Below are 16,290 nucleotides of genomic sequence, written 5' to 3'. Positions count from 1 at the left end.
GTTATTTTACAACGAGGGCCTACCCTGCCAAACCATCCCCTAACCCGGACGACGCTGGGCAATTGTGCGCCGCCCGATCACGTCCGGTTATGATACAGCCCGGGATCGAACCAGGGTCTGTAGTGACACCTCTTGCACTGAGATGCTGTGCCTCTCTTCATCTCCCTCCATCAATCACACACTTCATCAAAACTGTTTGTAGGCTATATTGTGAGAGTATTGCCATCTCTAGTATCTGTTATTAATAAAAACAAAATCCTTGTGATTAAGGCCGAGGCCAACATCACTTCATAATACTTATTTTTCCACTGTATATCAGCAAGTAAGAAACCCTTTATTTTTTGTTGCTACTAAACGATGGACTTTCCTGTAACATTTGTCAAGCATTGTAACATTAGTCTTTCTACTTTAAATGTAATTTGACATGATTAGGTAGATGGTAGATTTTGTAGTAATTACTTGGCTTTTGGCATCACCTTGTGGTGACATGGATAATCTCATAATCTTATAAAGGCAAGTGATACACTTGGTAATTGAATGAGGGTGTCAGAGGGCATCCATTCATATTTAGCTTTCATCAGGAGAAACTCCCTTGGGAGTATTTCTCAACTACTCCATGGACTGTTATTTACCAGAATTAGGTCACAGGGTTTAGAGTTGAGTGCATTTCAGATTTCATCTACCCCCTACTTCCCAAGCAAGTCTGGTTTATGGAGAGTTGCTATAACAAGATATTTCTTGAAGTCTCATGTTTATTTTTATCAACAAGATGAATTTTGCTGGTTATCACTGGCCTACCCACAATGCCAGTGTAATGTTTTTCAATTTTTTTCCCAATTAATTAAAAATGAAAAGCTGAAATGTCTTGAGCCAATAAGTTTTCAACCCTTTTGTTATGGAAAGCCTAAATAAGTTCAGGAGTAAAAATGTGCTTACCAAGTCACATAAGTTGCATGGACTCACTGTGTGCATTAAGTCTTTAACATGATTTTTAAATGACTACCATCTCCCTCAGGTAAGCAGTGAATTTCAAACACAGATACAACCACGAAGACCAGGGAGGTTTTCCAAGGCACCTATTGACAGATGGGTAAAAATACAAAAAGCAAACATTGAATATCCCTTTGAGCATGGGAAAGTTATTAATTCCACTTTGGATGGTGTATCAATACACCCAGTTACTACACAGATACTCGGTTGGCGGAGAGAAGGAAATCCGCTCAGGGACTTCACCATGAGGCCAATGGTGACTGTAAAACATGTCTGCGATAGGAGAAAACTGAGGATGGATCAACAACATTGTAGTTACTCCACAATACTAACCTAATTGACAGAGGGAAAAGGAAGCATGTAAAGAACTAACATTTTCTAAAACATGTATCCTGTTTGCTACAGGGCACTAAAGGAATACTGCAAACAATGTGGCAAAGCAATTCACTATTTGTCCTGAATGCAAAGTCATTTTAGATTTGCCCCAAACATACAACACATTACTGTGTACCACTCTCTATATTTTAAAGCATAGTGGCTGCATCATGTTATGGGTATACTTGTAATCGTTAAGGACTGGGGAGTTTCAAGATTAAAAATAAACAGAATAGAGATAAACAGGCAAAATGCTAGAGGAAAACCTGGTTCAGTCTGCTTTCCACCAGACACTGGGAGATCAATTCATCTTTCAGCAGGACAATAACCTAAAACACAAAAGGCCACATCTACATTGGAGTTGCTTACCAAGAAGACAGTGAATGTTCTTGAGTGGCCGAGTTAGTTTTTACTTAAATCTATTGGAACATCTATGGCAAGACCTGAAAATGGTTGTCTAGCAATGATGAACAACCAATTTCACAGCTCTTAAAGAATTTTCAAAAGAATGTGTAAATGTTGCACAATCCAGGTGGGGGAAGCTCTTAGACTTACCCAGAAAGACAGGGCTGTAAAGATGCTTCAACAAAGTAGACTCAGGTGTGTGAATACCTATGTAAATGAGATATCTATTTATATTTAATACATTTGCAACAATTTTTAATTTTTTATTCACTTTGTCATTATGGGGTATTGTGTGTAGATTGGTTAGGAAAAAATCTATTTAATACATTTTGAATTCAGGCTGTAACACAACAAAATGTGGAATAAGTCAAGGGATAGGAATACTTTCTGAAGACACTGTACAGGTATGTGAAGAAAATATTCTCACTACTCTCAGGTCGGTAGTCCTGTAGTACTTCACCTGTAGCCATTTGAGTCCCAAAACAAGTAGGCTAATTTGAAATCATTATGTCAGTCTCAAACTGGGGTTCTAAATAATTAATAAGTTCAAGCTCAACAAAAATATTGTCTGGTATTGTGTAGTTAGTCTGATATTACAAATAATTGAATACAAAAATCGGTAGTATTAACACATTCAAAACCAGGATCGTAAATATTTATTTATTTTACCTTTATTTAACTAGGCATGTCAGTTAAGAACACATTTTTATTTTCAATGAGGGCCTAGAAACAGTTAACTGCCTTGTTCAGGGGCAGAACGGCAGATTTTTACCTTGTCAGCTCGGGGATTTGACCTTGCAACCTTTCGGTTACTCGTCCAACGCTCTAAGCACTAAGCTACCTGCACGGACAGTGAGAGATATCCACGTCAGACACTTACTGCACATTCAGAGGAAATATTGAGAGAGGCTGTCAAACTTTTTTGGGGGGACACAAATATAGTGAACATCAAACTGAAACCTGAGTGCACATATTATAAATCACCTTCACATTTCTGTCCCTTTCTTCCAATCATCTCTCCCTACACTGTACCTAAAAAAGGAGAAAGAGAAAGTCAATATACAAGGTTCACGATCAATAATATTTATTTGCACACTTGTACAGGGGTAGGCACGAACAATAAAGTGATATCTGAATGAAAATTATTATACACAAGTTGGGGACACACCTTGTGGTCAACAAGGTCAAATAAGGTCAAGGCCTGTTGTCAGCCTGAGCGCCAGTGTGGTGTGCTGGGGTCTGGTAGGTGCCCTCCTTCACCATCTTGTCCCGCTGCTTACGGATCTCATACAGCCTCTTGTGCTACAGACACAGAAAGAGAGAAAGAGATGCACGGAGAGTGAGAGAGAGATCCACGTCAGACACATACTGCACATTCAGAGGGGGGGGCTCAAAACTTCTTAAGAGGTATTGGTGTGTTTTTTTCAGCTCATTGCTGATCAAAACCACAATTCTCTTCATTGATCAACTCAATGTATTTTTAAAAACTAAAACAGTCAAACAAAATAATCTCCTTTAAGTCTTGACAACAATAATTTGCTAAATCAACAGCAAAGCTTTCTCCAACTGTCCATGAAGTCAATTTAAAGAAAAGTAGAGCTGGACAGGATGGACTAAGGGTGTGAACGTTTAAACATTCAAATGTTTAAAGGAAATTGGGATCCTTAATAAGAAGACAAATCCCTAACTGAAAAACATTTTATTTTACGTAGATGCAGAAAGTAAACAGCATAGTGGGTCAATTTCCGCCACAATAAGAGCGCTGAAGCACAAGGCTCAACTTCTCTGCTGTTTTGGTGCCCTGGCTACCACGATGTGAACAGCGTGCAACCCGAACAGCGTGCAACCCGTGCAGATACTTTATGTGACTGTGTGAGAAGTGTTGCATCTCGTTTATCTCAATATCCTAGGCTATTCATTGATCATTTGCCCTGCTTTACTGAAGGTGCGAGTCCTGCCTTATACTGTGCCCTCCCCTCTCTCTCCGTCCATCTCTTGCTAGCTCCCAATGAAAGATGCGGCTAATCAGTCTCCTCCAAAAATACTGAATCTTAGGAGTCGATTCCGCTACGAATCTTGACCCTCAGAAATAGGAGTCGACGTACAAGGGAACAATTATTTGAGTCGACTCTCCACTACTACGCCATCGTCGTTAACAGTTGGAAAATGGCAGAGAAAGGCAAGCGACAGCAGTGAAGTCCTGTGTGGCAATACTTTGAGAAGTTAAATGAAGGAAATTCAAACTTTCACTTTCATTGTGGAATTGTATGAATTTTACATTTAAATGTTAAGACATTTTTTCCATTCATCACATCCCTAGGATAGACACCCATGTAGGATGACAAGCAGTTATTTTATTCAAAGACATGGACGTCAACTGACAACTCTTCAACAGGTCTTGGTTGATGGAATCACAAGTGTTTACGGGGAAAGGACATGAAACACACACACAATCAATCTTCACAGTTCACACACACACACACTCTTCAGTACAGATATCCTACACTCACCGTCTTCTCTCTGTGCATGCACTCATAGAAGTCCTCAAACTCTAGCTTGCACTCCTTCTTGGCACGGGTCTGACCAATGCCATCCGCACACTCGATCCACTCCTTCTCAAAGGCGTGGCAGCGCGGCGCACGTTTGTATGGCTGCTCTCCACCCTGGATCAACATCCATTTGTCCATGTTGATGCCCAACTTCCCCTGGAGGTCAATGAACGGCATGATGCTGCAGGATGGGGTGGGAGAGAGAAGAGCAAGGGTGATGCTTAAGGTTTTTGATTAGAAAGGGGCCTTTCTGTGTTTCTGTGGCGTCATGGTTTTGACAATGTATGTCCATAATAACAAGGGATGTATTCACAAGGAACCAAGCAGAAACAAACTGAATAAAACGGGGAGAGACATACCTGAATTTGTCCAATGAAAACTCTTGTTTTAGTTGCAAAACTGTTTCCATTTGGAGTAAATGGTTTCCGTTGCAAAACATTTTGCAACTGTTTGCTAATGTTAGGGTCTATCGGCTAATCAATACACCCAATGTGTTGGCTGTGAATTAAATCTGACATTTCTCATTGGTATAGAGAGCCCTCTAGCTGTACATTATTGTTCATAAAACTGGAAGCATCAATATGAATTCAAGAACAATAGCTAAATGTTCAGTAAAATTAGCTAACTAACGTTACTAGCTCTCGAGAACACTGGGGCCATACCCAGCCATATGCACTAGCATTACAGTACATGAATGGGCAAGCTAGTTAAAGTGGAACTGACAGCGTTTTTACTACTTTGCAGATATGAAATAAACAAATCATAATATCAGTCAAAAATATTCCCAGTTTATACTACAAAACCAACTTTATAAGAAGTTTTAGAAGTAGGTTCTATTGGACTCCACATTCCATGACGTACACTACATGACTAAAAGTATGTGGACACCTGCTCGTCGAACACCTCATTCCAATATCATGTGCATTAATATTGGAGTAAATATGGAGTAGGTCCCCCATTTGCTGCTTAAATAGCATCCAATGTTCTGGGAAGGCTTTTCACTAGATGTTGGAACATTGCTGCGGGGACTTGCTTCCATTCAGCCACAACAGCATTAGTGAGGTCGGGCACTGATGTTGGGCGATTAGGCCTGGCTCGCAGTTGGTGTTCCAATTCACCCCAAAGTGTTTGATGGGTTTGAGGTCAGGGCTCTGTGCAGACCAATCAAGTTCTTCCACACCGATCTCGACAAACCCTTTCTGTATGGATCTTACTTTGTGCACGGGGGCATTGTCATGCTGAAACAGGAAAGGGCCTTCCTCAAACTGTTGTTACAAAGTTGGAAGCACAGAATCGTCTAGAATGTCATTGTATGCTGTAGCGTTAAGATTTTCCTTCACTGGAACTAAGGGACCTATCCCGAACCATGAAAACAGCCCAGACCATTGTTCCTCCTCCACCAAACTTTACAGTTGGCACTATGCATTGGGGCAGGTAGCGTTCTCCTGGCATCCTCCAAACCCAGATTCATCTGTCAGACTGCCAGATGATGAAGCGTGATTCATCACTCCAAAGAACGTATTTCCGCTGCTCCAGAGTACAATGGCAGCGAGCTTTACACCACTCCGGCTGACGCTTGGCATTGCGCATGGTGATCTTAGACTTGTGTGCAACTGCCCGGCGATGGAAACGCATTTCATGAAGCTCCCGATGAACAGTTCTTGTGCTGACGTTACTTCCAAAGGCAGTTTGGAACTCTGTGGTGAGTGTTGCAACCGAGGACAGACAATTTTTCCGCGCTACGCACTTCAGCACTTGGTTGCTCCTAGACGTTTTCACTTCACAATAATAGCACTTACAGTTTACCAGGGCAGCTCTTGCAAGGCAGAAATGTAACAAACTGACTTGTTGATAAGGTGGCATCCTATGAGACTTCAATATTCCAATGTAAGAGGTTTTAGGTTGTAGTTAATATAGTATTTATAGGACTATCTCTCTCTATACCATATGTATTCCATATACCTTTGACTATTGAAGTCTCATGTTAAAAGGAACCACCAGCTTTCATATGTTCTCATGTTCTGAGCAAGGAACGTTGGCTTTTTTACATGGCACATATTGCACTTTTACTTTCTTCTCCAACACTTTGTTTTTGCATTATTTAAACAAAATTGAACATGTTTCATTATTTATTTGAGGCTAAATAGATTTTTATTGATGTATTATATTAACTTAAAATAAGTGTTCATTCAGTATTGTTGTAATTGTCATTATTACAAATAAGTAAATAATCGTCAGATTTAATCGGTATCGGTCGACCTCTATACAGTACCAGTCAACATTTGACACACTTACTCATTCACGGGTGTTAATTTTACTATTTTCTACATTGTAGAATAACATCAAAACTATGAAATAACACATATGGAATAATGTAGTAACCAAATATTTTTGATTCTTCAAAGTAGCCACCCTTTGCCTTGATGACAGCTTTGCACACCCGTGGCATTCTCTCAACCAGCTTCACCTGGAATGCTTTTCCAACAGTCTTGAAGGAGTTCCCACATGTGACCGACCAGCTCAAAATTGGTTTTATGTAGCAAAATTTGAAATTGTGTTTTCTACATTGTAGCTCTGAAGTTTCTACTTTTATCCAAAATGGTATATCATACACTACAGTTTGTGAACAATGGGAAAGTAATTTTGCTTTGAAAGTTTATGAACTTGTAAACTCACTTTTGAGAAAATGGCCTTTTCAATGTTTTGGTACTAAACCCAGCAAAAAAAGAAACGTCCTCTCACTGTCAACTGCATAAATATTTGTATGAACATAACAAGATTCAACAACTGAGACAAACTGAACAAGTTCCACAGACATGTGACTAACAGAAATGGAACAATGTGTCCCTGAACAAAGGGGTGTGTAAAAATCAGTTAATGCAGCTGGTGGCCACACCAGATACTAAGTACTGCAATGCATCTCCTCCTCATGGACTGCACCAGATTTGCCAGTTCTTGCTGTGAGATGTTACCCCACTCCTCCAAGGCACCTGCAAGTCACCGAACATTTCTGGTGGGAATGGCCCTAGCCCTCATCCTCCGATCCAACAGGACCCAGACGTGCTCAATGGGATTGAGATCCGGGCTTTTCGCTGGCCATGGCAGAACACTGATATTCCTGTCTTGCAGGAAATCAGCTATAATGCTCGTTATGTGTGTGGTGGCATTGTCATGCTGGAGGGTCATGTCAGGATGAGCCTGCAGAAAGGGTACCACATGAGGGAGGAGGATGTCTTCCCTGTAACGCACAGCATTGAGATTGCCTGCAATGACAACAAGCTCAGTCCGATGATGCTGTGACACACCGCCCCAAACCATGACAGACCCTCCACCTCCAAATCGATCCCACTCCAGAGTACAGGCCTCGGTATAACGCTCATTCCTTCGACAATAAACGCGAATCCGACCATCACCCGTTGAGACAAAACCCCGACTCGTCAGTGAAGAGCACTTTTTGCCAGTCCTGTCTGGTCCAGCGACGGTGGGTGTGCCCATAGGCGACGTTGTTGCCGGTGATGTCTGGTGAGGACCTGCCTTACAACAGGCCTACAAGCCCTCAGTCCAGCCTCTCTCAGCCTATTGCGGACAGTTTGAGCACTGATGGAGGGATTGTGCGTTCCTGGTGTAACTCGGGTACCTGTGCATGTGTTGTTGCACGTGGTCTGCCACTGCGAGGACAATCAGCTGTCCATCCTGTCTCCCTGTAGTGCTGTCTTAGGCGTCTCACAGTACGGACATTGCAATTTATTGCCCTGGCCACATCTGCAGTCCTCATGCCTCCTTGCAGCATGCCTAAGGCAAGTTCAGGGAGATGAGCAGGGACCCTGGGAATCTTTCTTTTGATGTTTTTCAGAGTCAGTAGAAAGGCCTCTTTAGTGTCCTAAGTTTTCATAACTGTGACCTTAATTGCCTACCGTCTGTAAGCTGTTAGTGTCTTAACGACCGTTCCACAGGTGCATGTTCATTAATTGTTTATGGTTCATTGAACAAGCATGGAAAACAATGTTTAAACCCTTTACGATTAAGATCTGTGAAGTTATTTGGATTTTTACCAATTATCTTTGATGAGGACCATGTCTTTTTTCTTGGATGAAAGGTGCACAGAGGTGCCCAGAGTAAACGGCCTGCTCCTCAGTCATAGTTGCTAATATATGCATATTATTATTAGTATTGGATAGAAAACACTCTGAAGTTTCTAAAACGGTTTGAATTATGTCTGTAAGTATAACATAACTCATATGGCAGGCAAAAACCTGAGAAAAAATCCAAACAGGAAGTGGAAATTCTGAGGCTGGTCGAGTTTCAACCAAGATCCCATTGAAATCACAGCAAGATATGAATGAGTATTCACTTCCTACGGCTTCCACTAGATGTCAACAGTCTGTAGAACTTTGTCTGGTGACTCTACTGTGAAGGGGGGCCGAATGAGAGGAGGATTAGTCACCACTGCCACGAGGTGACCATTCTTTGACCATGCTCGTTCACATGAGAGGGAGCTCCGTTCCATCGCTCATCTGAAGTCAAATGAATTCTCCGGTTGGAACGTTATTGAAGATTTATGTTAACAACATTCTAAAGATTGATTCAATACATCGTTTGACATGTTTCTACTGACTGTTACGGAACTTTTGGACATTTCGTCAGGTTTTAGTGAACACGCTTTGTGACTTTGGAACTGTTTACCAAACGCGCTAACCAAAGTAGCTAATTGGACATAAATAACGGACATTATCGAACAAATCAAGAATTTATTATGGACCTGGGATTCCTGGGAGTGCATTCTGATGAAGATCATCAAAGGGAATATTTATCATGTAATTTCTGGTTTCTGTTGACTCCAACATGGCGGCTAATTTGACTATTGTTCTGAGCGCCATCTCAGATTATTGCATGGTTCGCTTTTTCTGTAAAGTTTTTTTGAAATCTGACACAGCGGTTGAATTAAGTAGAGGTATATCTATAATTCCATGTGTATAACGTGTATTATCATCTACATTTATGATGAGTATTTCGGTTGAAACGATGTGGCTATGCAAAATCACTGGATGGTTTTGGAACTAGTGAATGTAACGCGCCAATGTAAACTCAGATTTTTTTATATAAATATGAACTTTATCAAACAAAACATACATGTATTGTGTAACATGAAGTCCTATGAGTGTCATCTGATGAAGATCATCAAAGGTTAGTGATTCCTTTTATCTCTATTTGTGCTTTTTGTGACTCCTATATTTGGCTGGAAAAAATGGCTGTGCTTATTGTGGTTTGGTGTGACCTAACAATCGTTTGTGGTGCTTTCGCTGAAAAACATATTTGAAATCGGACACTTTGGTGGGATTAACAACAAGATTACCTTTAAAATTGTATAACATGCTGACCAGACCGGACACGTCGCGTGCGTTGCAAAATAAATTTAGAAAACCATGTTATTCAATTATTGCACCAACGAGCGTCTGTGACGCCAAGGGCTAAAATAGAAGTTGTTCCTATTTCTGACGCAGATCGCGCTGAAGTCATCTCCTCACTGGTTTATAGAAGCAGGTACCCACGTGCCATCTCCTCATTGGTTATACCTACGTGGGTGATTGAAAGACAAACTTTGTTGCCGGTTGTCGTGGTAATACAATGAAAGTTTAGATGCGATCACCATATAAAAGTTCAAAGATGAAAAAGCCTGGAAGGAGGAGAGATGACTATTTTTATTTTATTTTTTTATTTCACCTTTATTTAACCAGGTAGGCTAGTTGAGAACAAGTTCTCATTTGCAACTGCGACCTGGCCAAGATAAAGCATAGCAGTGTGAACAGACAACACAGAGTTACACATGGAGTAAACAATAAACAAGTCAATAACATGGTAGAAAAAAGAGAATCTATATACAATGTGTGCAAAAGGCATGAGGTAGGCAATAAATCGAATAATTACAATTTAGCAGATTAACACTGGAGTGATAAATCATCAGATGAACATGTGCAAGAAGAGATACTGGTGTGCAAAAGAGCAGAAAAGTAAATAAATAAAAGCAGTATGGGGGGTGAGGTAGGTAAATTGGGTGGGTAGTTTACAGATGGACTATGTACAGCTGCAGCGATCGGTTAGCTGCTCGGATAGCAGATTTTTAAAGTTGTTGAGGGAGATAAAAGTCTCCAACTTCAGAGATTTTTGCAATTCGTTCCAGTCGCAGGCAGCAGAGAACTGGAAGGAAAGGCGTCCAAATGAGGTTTTAGCTTTAGGGATGATCAGTGAGATACACCTGCTGGAGCGCGTGCTGCGGGTGGGTGTAGCCATCGTGACCAGTGAACTGAGATAAGGCGGCACTTTACCTAGCATAGCCTTGTAGATGACCTGGAGCCAGTGGGTCTGACGACGAACATGTAGCGAGGGCCAGCCGACTAGGGCATACAGGTCGCAGTGGTGGGTCGTATAAGGTGCTTTAGTAACAAAACGAATGGCACTGTGATAAACTGCGTCCAGTTTGCTGAGTAGAGTGTTGGAAGCTATTTTGTAGATGACATCGCCGAAGTCGAGGATCGGTAGGATAGTCAGTTTTACTAGGGTAAGTTTGGCGGCGTGAGTGAAGGAGGCTTTGTTGCGGAATAGAAAGCCGATTCTTGATTTGATTTTGGATTGGAGATGTTTGATATGAGTCTGGAAGGAGAGTTTGCAGTCTAGCCAGACACCTAGGTACTTATAGATGTCCACATATTCTAGGTCGGAACCGTCCAGGGTGGTGATGCTAGACGGGCGTGCGGGTGCAGGCAGCGAACGGTTGAAAAGCATGCATTTGGTTTTACTAGCGTTTAAGAGCAGTTGGAGGCCACGGAAGGAGTGTTGTATGGCATTGAAGCTCGTTTGGAGGTTAGATAGCACAGTGTCCAAGGAAGGGCCGGAAGTATATAGAATGGTGTCGTCTGCGTAGAGGTGGATCAGGGAATCGCCCGCAGCAAGAGCAACATCATTGATGTATACAGAGAAAAGAGTCGGCCCGAGAATTGAACCCTGTGGTACCCCCATAGAGACTGCCAGAGGACCGGACAACATGCCCTCCGATTTGACACACTGAACTCTGTCTGCAAAGTAGTTGGTGAACCAGGCAAGGCAGTCATTAGAAAAACCGAGGCTACCGAGTCTGCCGATAAGAATATGGTGATTGACAGAGTCGAAAGCCTTGGCCAGGTCGATGAAGACGGCTGCACAGTAATGTCTTTTATCGATGGCGGTTATGATGTCGTTTAGTACCTTGAGCGTGGCTGAGGTGCACCCGTGACCGGCTCGGAAACCGGATTGCACAGCGGAGAAGGTACGGTGGGATTCGAGATGGTCAGTGATCTGTTTGTTGACTTGGCTTTCGAAGACCTTAGATAGGCAGGGCAGGATGGATATAGGTCTGTAACAGTTAGGGTCCAGGGTGTCTCCCCCTTTGAAGAGGGGGATGACCGCGGCAGCTTTCCAATCCTTGGGGATCTCAGATGATACGAAGGAGAGGTTGAACAGGCTGGTAATAGGGGGTGCGACAATGGCGGCGGACAGTTTCAGGAATAGGGGGTCCAGATTGTCAAGCCCAGCTGATTTGTATGGGTCCAGGTTTTCCAGCTCTTTCAGAACATCTGCTATCTGGATTTGGGTAAAGGAGAAGCTGGGGAGGCTTGGGCGAGTAGCAGCGGGGGGGGCGGGGCTGTTGGCCAAGGTTGGAGTCGCCAGGAGGAAGGCATGGCCAGCCATTGAGAAATGCTTGTTGAAGTCTTCGATTATCACGGATTTATCGGTGGTGACCGTGTTACCTAGCCTCAGTGCAGTGGGCAGCTGGGAGGAGGTGCTCTTGTTCTCCATGGACTTTACAGTATCCCAGAACTTTTTGGAGTTAGAGCTACAGGATGCGAATTTCTGCTTGAAAAAGCTGGCCTTTGCTTTCCTGACTGACTGCGTGTATTGGTTCCTGACTTCCCTGAACAGTTGCATATCGCGGGGGCTCTTCGATGCTATTGCAGTTCGCCACAGGATGTTTTTGTGCTGGTCGAGGGCAGTCAGGTCAGGAGTGAACCAAGGGCTATATCTGTTTTTGGTTCTGCATTTTTTGAACGGAGCATGCTTGTCTAATATGGTGAGGAAGTAACATTTAAAGAATGACCAGGCATCCTCAACTGACGGGATGAGGTCAATATCCTTCCAGGGTACCCGGGCCAGGTCGATTAGAAAGGCCTGCTCGCAGAAGTGTTTTAGGGAGCGTTTGACAGTGATGAGGGGTGGTCGTTTGACCGCGGACCCGTGGCGGATACAGGCAATGAGGCAGTGATCGCTGAGATCTTGATTGAAGACAGCAGAGGTGTATTTGGAGGGCAGGTTGGTCAGGATAATGTCTATTAGGGTGCCCATGTTTACGGATTTAGGGTTGTACCTGGTGGGTTCCTTGATGATTTGTGTGAGATTGAGGGCATCAAGCTTGGATTGTAGGACTGCCGGGGTGTTAAGCATATCCCAGTTTAGGTCACCTAACAGAACAAACTCTGAAGCTAGATGGGGAGCGATCAATTCACAGATGGTGTCCAGGGCACAGCTGGGAGCTGAGGGGGGTCGGTAGCAGGCGGCAACGGTGAGAGACTTATTTCTGGAGAGATTAATTTTTAAAATTAGAAGTTCGAACTGTTTGGGCATAGACCTGGAAAGTATGACAGAACTTTGCAGGCTATCTCTGCAGTAGATTGCAACTCCTCCCCCTTTGGCAGTTCTATCTTGACGGAAAGTGTTATAGTTGGGTATGGAAATCTCAGAATTTTTGGTGGCCTTCACAAGCCAGGATTCGAACAACGGCAAGGACATCAGGATGGGCAGAGTGTGCTAAAGCGGTGAGTAAGGCAAACTTAGGGAGGAGGCTTCTGATGTTGACATGCATGAGGCCAAGGCTTTTTCGATCGCAGAAGTCAACAAATGAGGGTGACTGGGGACATGCAGGGCCTGGGTTTACCTCCACATCACCCGAGGAACAGAGGAGTAGTAGGATGAGGGTGCGGCTAAAGGCTATCAAAACTGGTCGCCTAGAGCGTTGGGGACAAAGAATAAAAGGAGCAGATTTATGGGCGTGGTAGAATAGATTCTGGGCATAATGTGCAGACAGGGGTATGGAGGGGCGCGGGTACAGCGGAGGCAAGCCCAGGCACTGGGTGATGATAAGAGAGGTTGTATCTCTGGACATGCTGGTCTCAATGGGTGAGGTCACCGCATGTGTGGGGGGTGGGACAAAGGGGGTATCAGAGGTACGGAGAGTGGAACTACAGGGTCCATTGCAAACCAAAACAATGATAATGAAAACTAGCCTGAACAACAGTATGCAAGGCATATTGATATTTGAGAGAGACATACAATAAGGCATAAAGTGATTGCAGGTCTTGATTGGGAGAGCTAGCTAAAACAACAGGTAAGATAACAGCAGCAATAACAGGGTGTTAGTCTAACACAGCAACAACAGGTAAAAATGGCGACGACTAGGCAGAGAGGGTCGGATTAACTACACACAGATCCTGAGTTAAAGCACAGAGCCGACAGGTAAAACACAAATAAACAGAATGGAGTACCGTGAGTTAATGGACAGTCAAGCATGCATCAGCTATGTAGCCAAGTGATCATAGTGTCCAGGGGGCAGCCGTAGATGGAGCAGAGGAGGCCTCCACTAAGCTAGCACGCGGCGTATAAAGTTAGTAGCCCGGGGGGTGGTCTGCTCAGACGGAGGGGGTCTGGCGCAGTGGCGCTAGCGCTAGCTCTTCAGCTAGCCGGCAGATGGGCCTAGCTCGAGGCTAGCTCAAGGCTAACTGGTGCTTGCTTCGGGACAGTGGTGTTAGCCAGTAGTAGCCACTCGGTTGCAGCTAGCTAGCTGTGATGATACGGTGTAATTGTCCAGAGCTTGCGTCAGGAATCCGGTGATGTGGTAGAGAGAAAGCAGTCCTATATGCTCTGGGTTGATATCGCGCTTGCAGCTAGCCGGCAGATGGGCCTAGCTCGAGGCTAGCTCAAGGCTAACTGGTGCTTGCTTCGGGACAGAGGTGTTAGCCAGTAGTAGCCACTCGGTTGCAGCTAGCTAGCTGTGATGATACGGTGTAATTGTCCAGAGCTTGCGTCAGGAATCCGGTGATGTGGTAGAGAAAAAGCAGTCCTATATGCTCTCGGTTGATATCGCGCTTGCAGACTGGCAGGTGTTGGCCCGGTATTGAAGCTGGCTGTGTCCGAGTTGAGGGTGAAGACCGCAGCAGTGGCTAACTGACTACTAGCTAGTTATCTGGCTAGCTTCTGCTTGGGGTTACGGTTCTAAAGTATAAAAAAAAATAGCAGGTCCGTACCACATTGGGTGAGGCGGAATGTAGGAATGTATATTCAGTTCCTAGATGGAAAGTGAAATTAAAATATATACGAAATGTATACGAAAAATACGAAGACTATTTACTATTTACACGCTACAGGACAATACAGGACAATACAAACACACGTCCGACTGCTACGCCATCTTGGAACTATATGACTAGAAACGATTCGGTTGGCCGTTTTATGTGTGGATTAATTGTCGGAGTAGAGGTCCTTGTGCATTTCAGGTAAAATAACAACAATTCTGGGTTCGTGCCCAGGCTCTGTCGCAACCGGCCGTGACCGGAAGGTCCATGGGGCGACGCACAATTGGCCTAGCGTCGTCCGGGTTAGGGAGGGTTTGGCCGGTAGGGATATCCTTGTCCCATCGCGCACCAGCGACTCCTGTGGCGGTCCGGGCGCAGTGCGTGCTAACCAAGGTTGCCAGGTGCATGGTGTTTCCTCCGATACATTGGTGTGGCTGGCTTCCGGGTTGGATGTGCGCTGTGTTAAGAAGCACTGCGGCTTGGTTGGGTTGTGTTGTGTTTCAGAGAATGCATGGCTTTCGACCTTCGTCTCTCCCGAGTCAGTACGGGAGTTGTAGCGATGAGACCAGGTAGTAATTACTAACAATTGGATACCACGAAATTGGGGAGAAAAGGGGGGTCAAATTTAAATTTAAAATAAAAAAAACTCAATGTTTATATCCCAGGACAAATTAGCTAGCAACAGCAAGCTAGCTAAATAGGACAAATGAATGTTAGCTAGCAAGTGCAAGCTAACTAGCTAAATTGCCATACATGTTTAAGCTAGCTAACTAGCCAAAGCAACGTTGCAATTTGACATTCATACAAGCCCATTATCTAGCTAGCTAGTATTATTAACGTCGTTAATTCCAGCTATGCTGGCTAGCAATATTTAGCAGCCATGCATTTATTTCACTCGACTTTACTGTCTAGCTAACTGTTTAGCTAACGTTAGCTAGCGAATTGTATTGACAAACGAACATACTAACGTAAACGACAGCTAAAGTTAGCTTGCTAACGACAAGACAGGCCGTTCGCGCTGTGTGGTGACTCGCTAAACAATTTTACCCACATTGTTGTTGCGCAGGCATGTACAATATTATGTTAGGGTTGACTTGTCAAACGTTATGTAAATATGGTATACATGTCATTCTTTACCGTGTTTTGGTGAAGTCACTTTAACCTTCTGTGTGGATCCCCTCACTTTACAGTAGAACGGCCTAAGCCTGAAATCAGATGGTTGTTTGGCAACCTAGCCTATATTTACGACACTACTGTAAAGATCGTAGGGAAATTTCTTAACCCCAGCTGGACTGAACACGTATTTGCCTGTAACATTACTATGACCAGTGTTGGGGAAGCTACCAATTACTTCACACTGGGAGAAGTTAAGCTACACGAAAGTTACCTTTAAGAAACTGAAGTTACTTTGAAAAAGTAGTTAACTACATTCAGCCTACGTGATAAATGATATCTAAATCTAAAATGTAATAGACTACAAATTGTAAGAACAGATCACTCTGGAGTCAGATGTATTATAACCTATTAAATTACTAGTTGGACTACAGTACGTGTAGTTCACTACTCCCCAACACTGACTATGACCAAGTATGTTA

General features: G+C 43.5%; 1 protein-coding gene across 3 annotated transcripts; it reads right to left on the bottom strand.

Moving 5' to 3' along the window:
- Nucleotides 1-2,416: 2,416 nt before the first annotated feature.
- Nucleotides 2,417-15,942, bottom strand: LOC129819681 (NADH dehydrogenase [ubiquinone] iron-sulfur protein 5-like). Of its 3 annotated transcripts, XR_008754108.1 has the most exons (5): nucleotides 15,833-15,942; nucleotides 4,281-4,500; nucleotides 2,939-3,072; nucleotides 2,755-2,802; nucleotides 2,417-2,611 (listed from the first exon to the last, which is right to left on the bottom strand). XR_008754108.1 is itself a non-coding variant. In XM_055876159.1 (4 exons), exons 2-3 carry the CDS (start codon nucleotides 4,494-4,496, stop codon nucleotides 2,965-2,967), a joined length of 324 nt encoding a protein of 107 aa, XP_055732134.1. In that variant the 5' UTR covers nucleotides 4,497-4,500; nucleotides 15,833-15,942; the 3' UTR covers nucleotides 2,417-2,802; nucleotides 2,939-2,964. The 3 variants fall into 3 exon arrangements, 2 of the variants coding, with proteins under 2 accessions (XP_055732134.1, XP_055732133.1); XM_055876159.1 differs by having other exon boundaries at nucleotides 2,417-2,802; XM_055876158.1 differs by lacking the exons at nucleotides 2,417-2,611; nucleotides 2,755-2,802 and having other exon boundaries at nucleotides 2,838-3,072.
- Nucleotides 15,943-16,290: the final 348 nt, after the last annotated feature.

The sequence above is a fragment of the Salvelinus fontinalis genome, chromosome 22 (genome assembly GCF_029448725.1).
Source record: "Salvelinus fontinalis isolate EN_2023a chromosome 22, ASM2944872v1, whole genome shotgun sequence".
Classification (NCBI taxonomy): domain Eukaryota; kingdom Metazoa; phylum Chordata; class Actinopteri; order Salmoniformes; family Salmonidae; genus Salvelinus; species Salvelinus fontinalis.
The sequence above is the reverse complement of the archived record's forward strand: the minus strand, read 5'-3'. Positions and strand labels throughout refer to the sequence as shown.

Bases quoted from the DNA above. Each gene is read 5' to 3' on its own strand.
- LOC129819681 (XM_055876159.1), bottom strand. From the start codon at position 4,496: ATGCCGTTCATTGACCTCCAGGGGAAGTTGGGCATCAACATGGACAAA. The intron at 3,073-4,280 runs GTGAGTGTAGGA...CTGTGTCTGTAG, and splicing joins GCATGCACAGAGAGAAGACG to CACAAGAGGCTGTATGAGAT.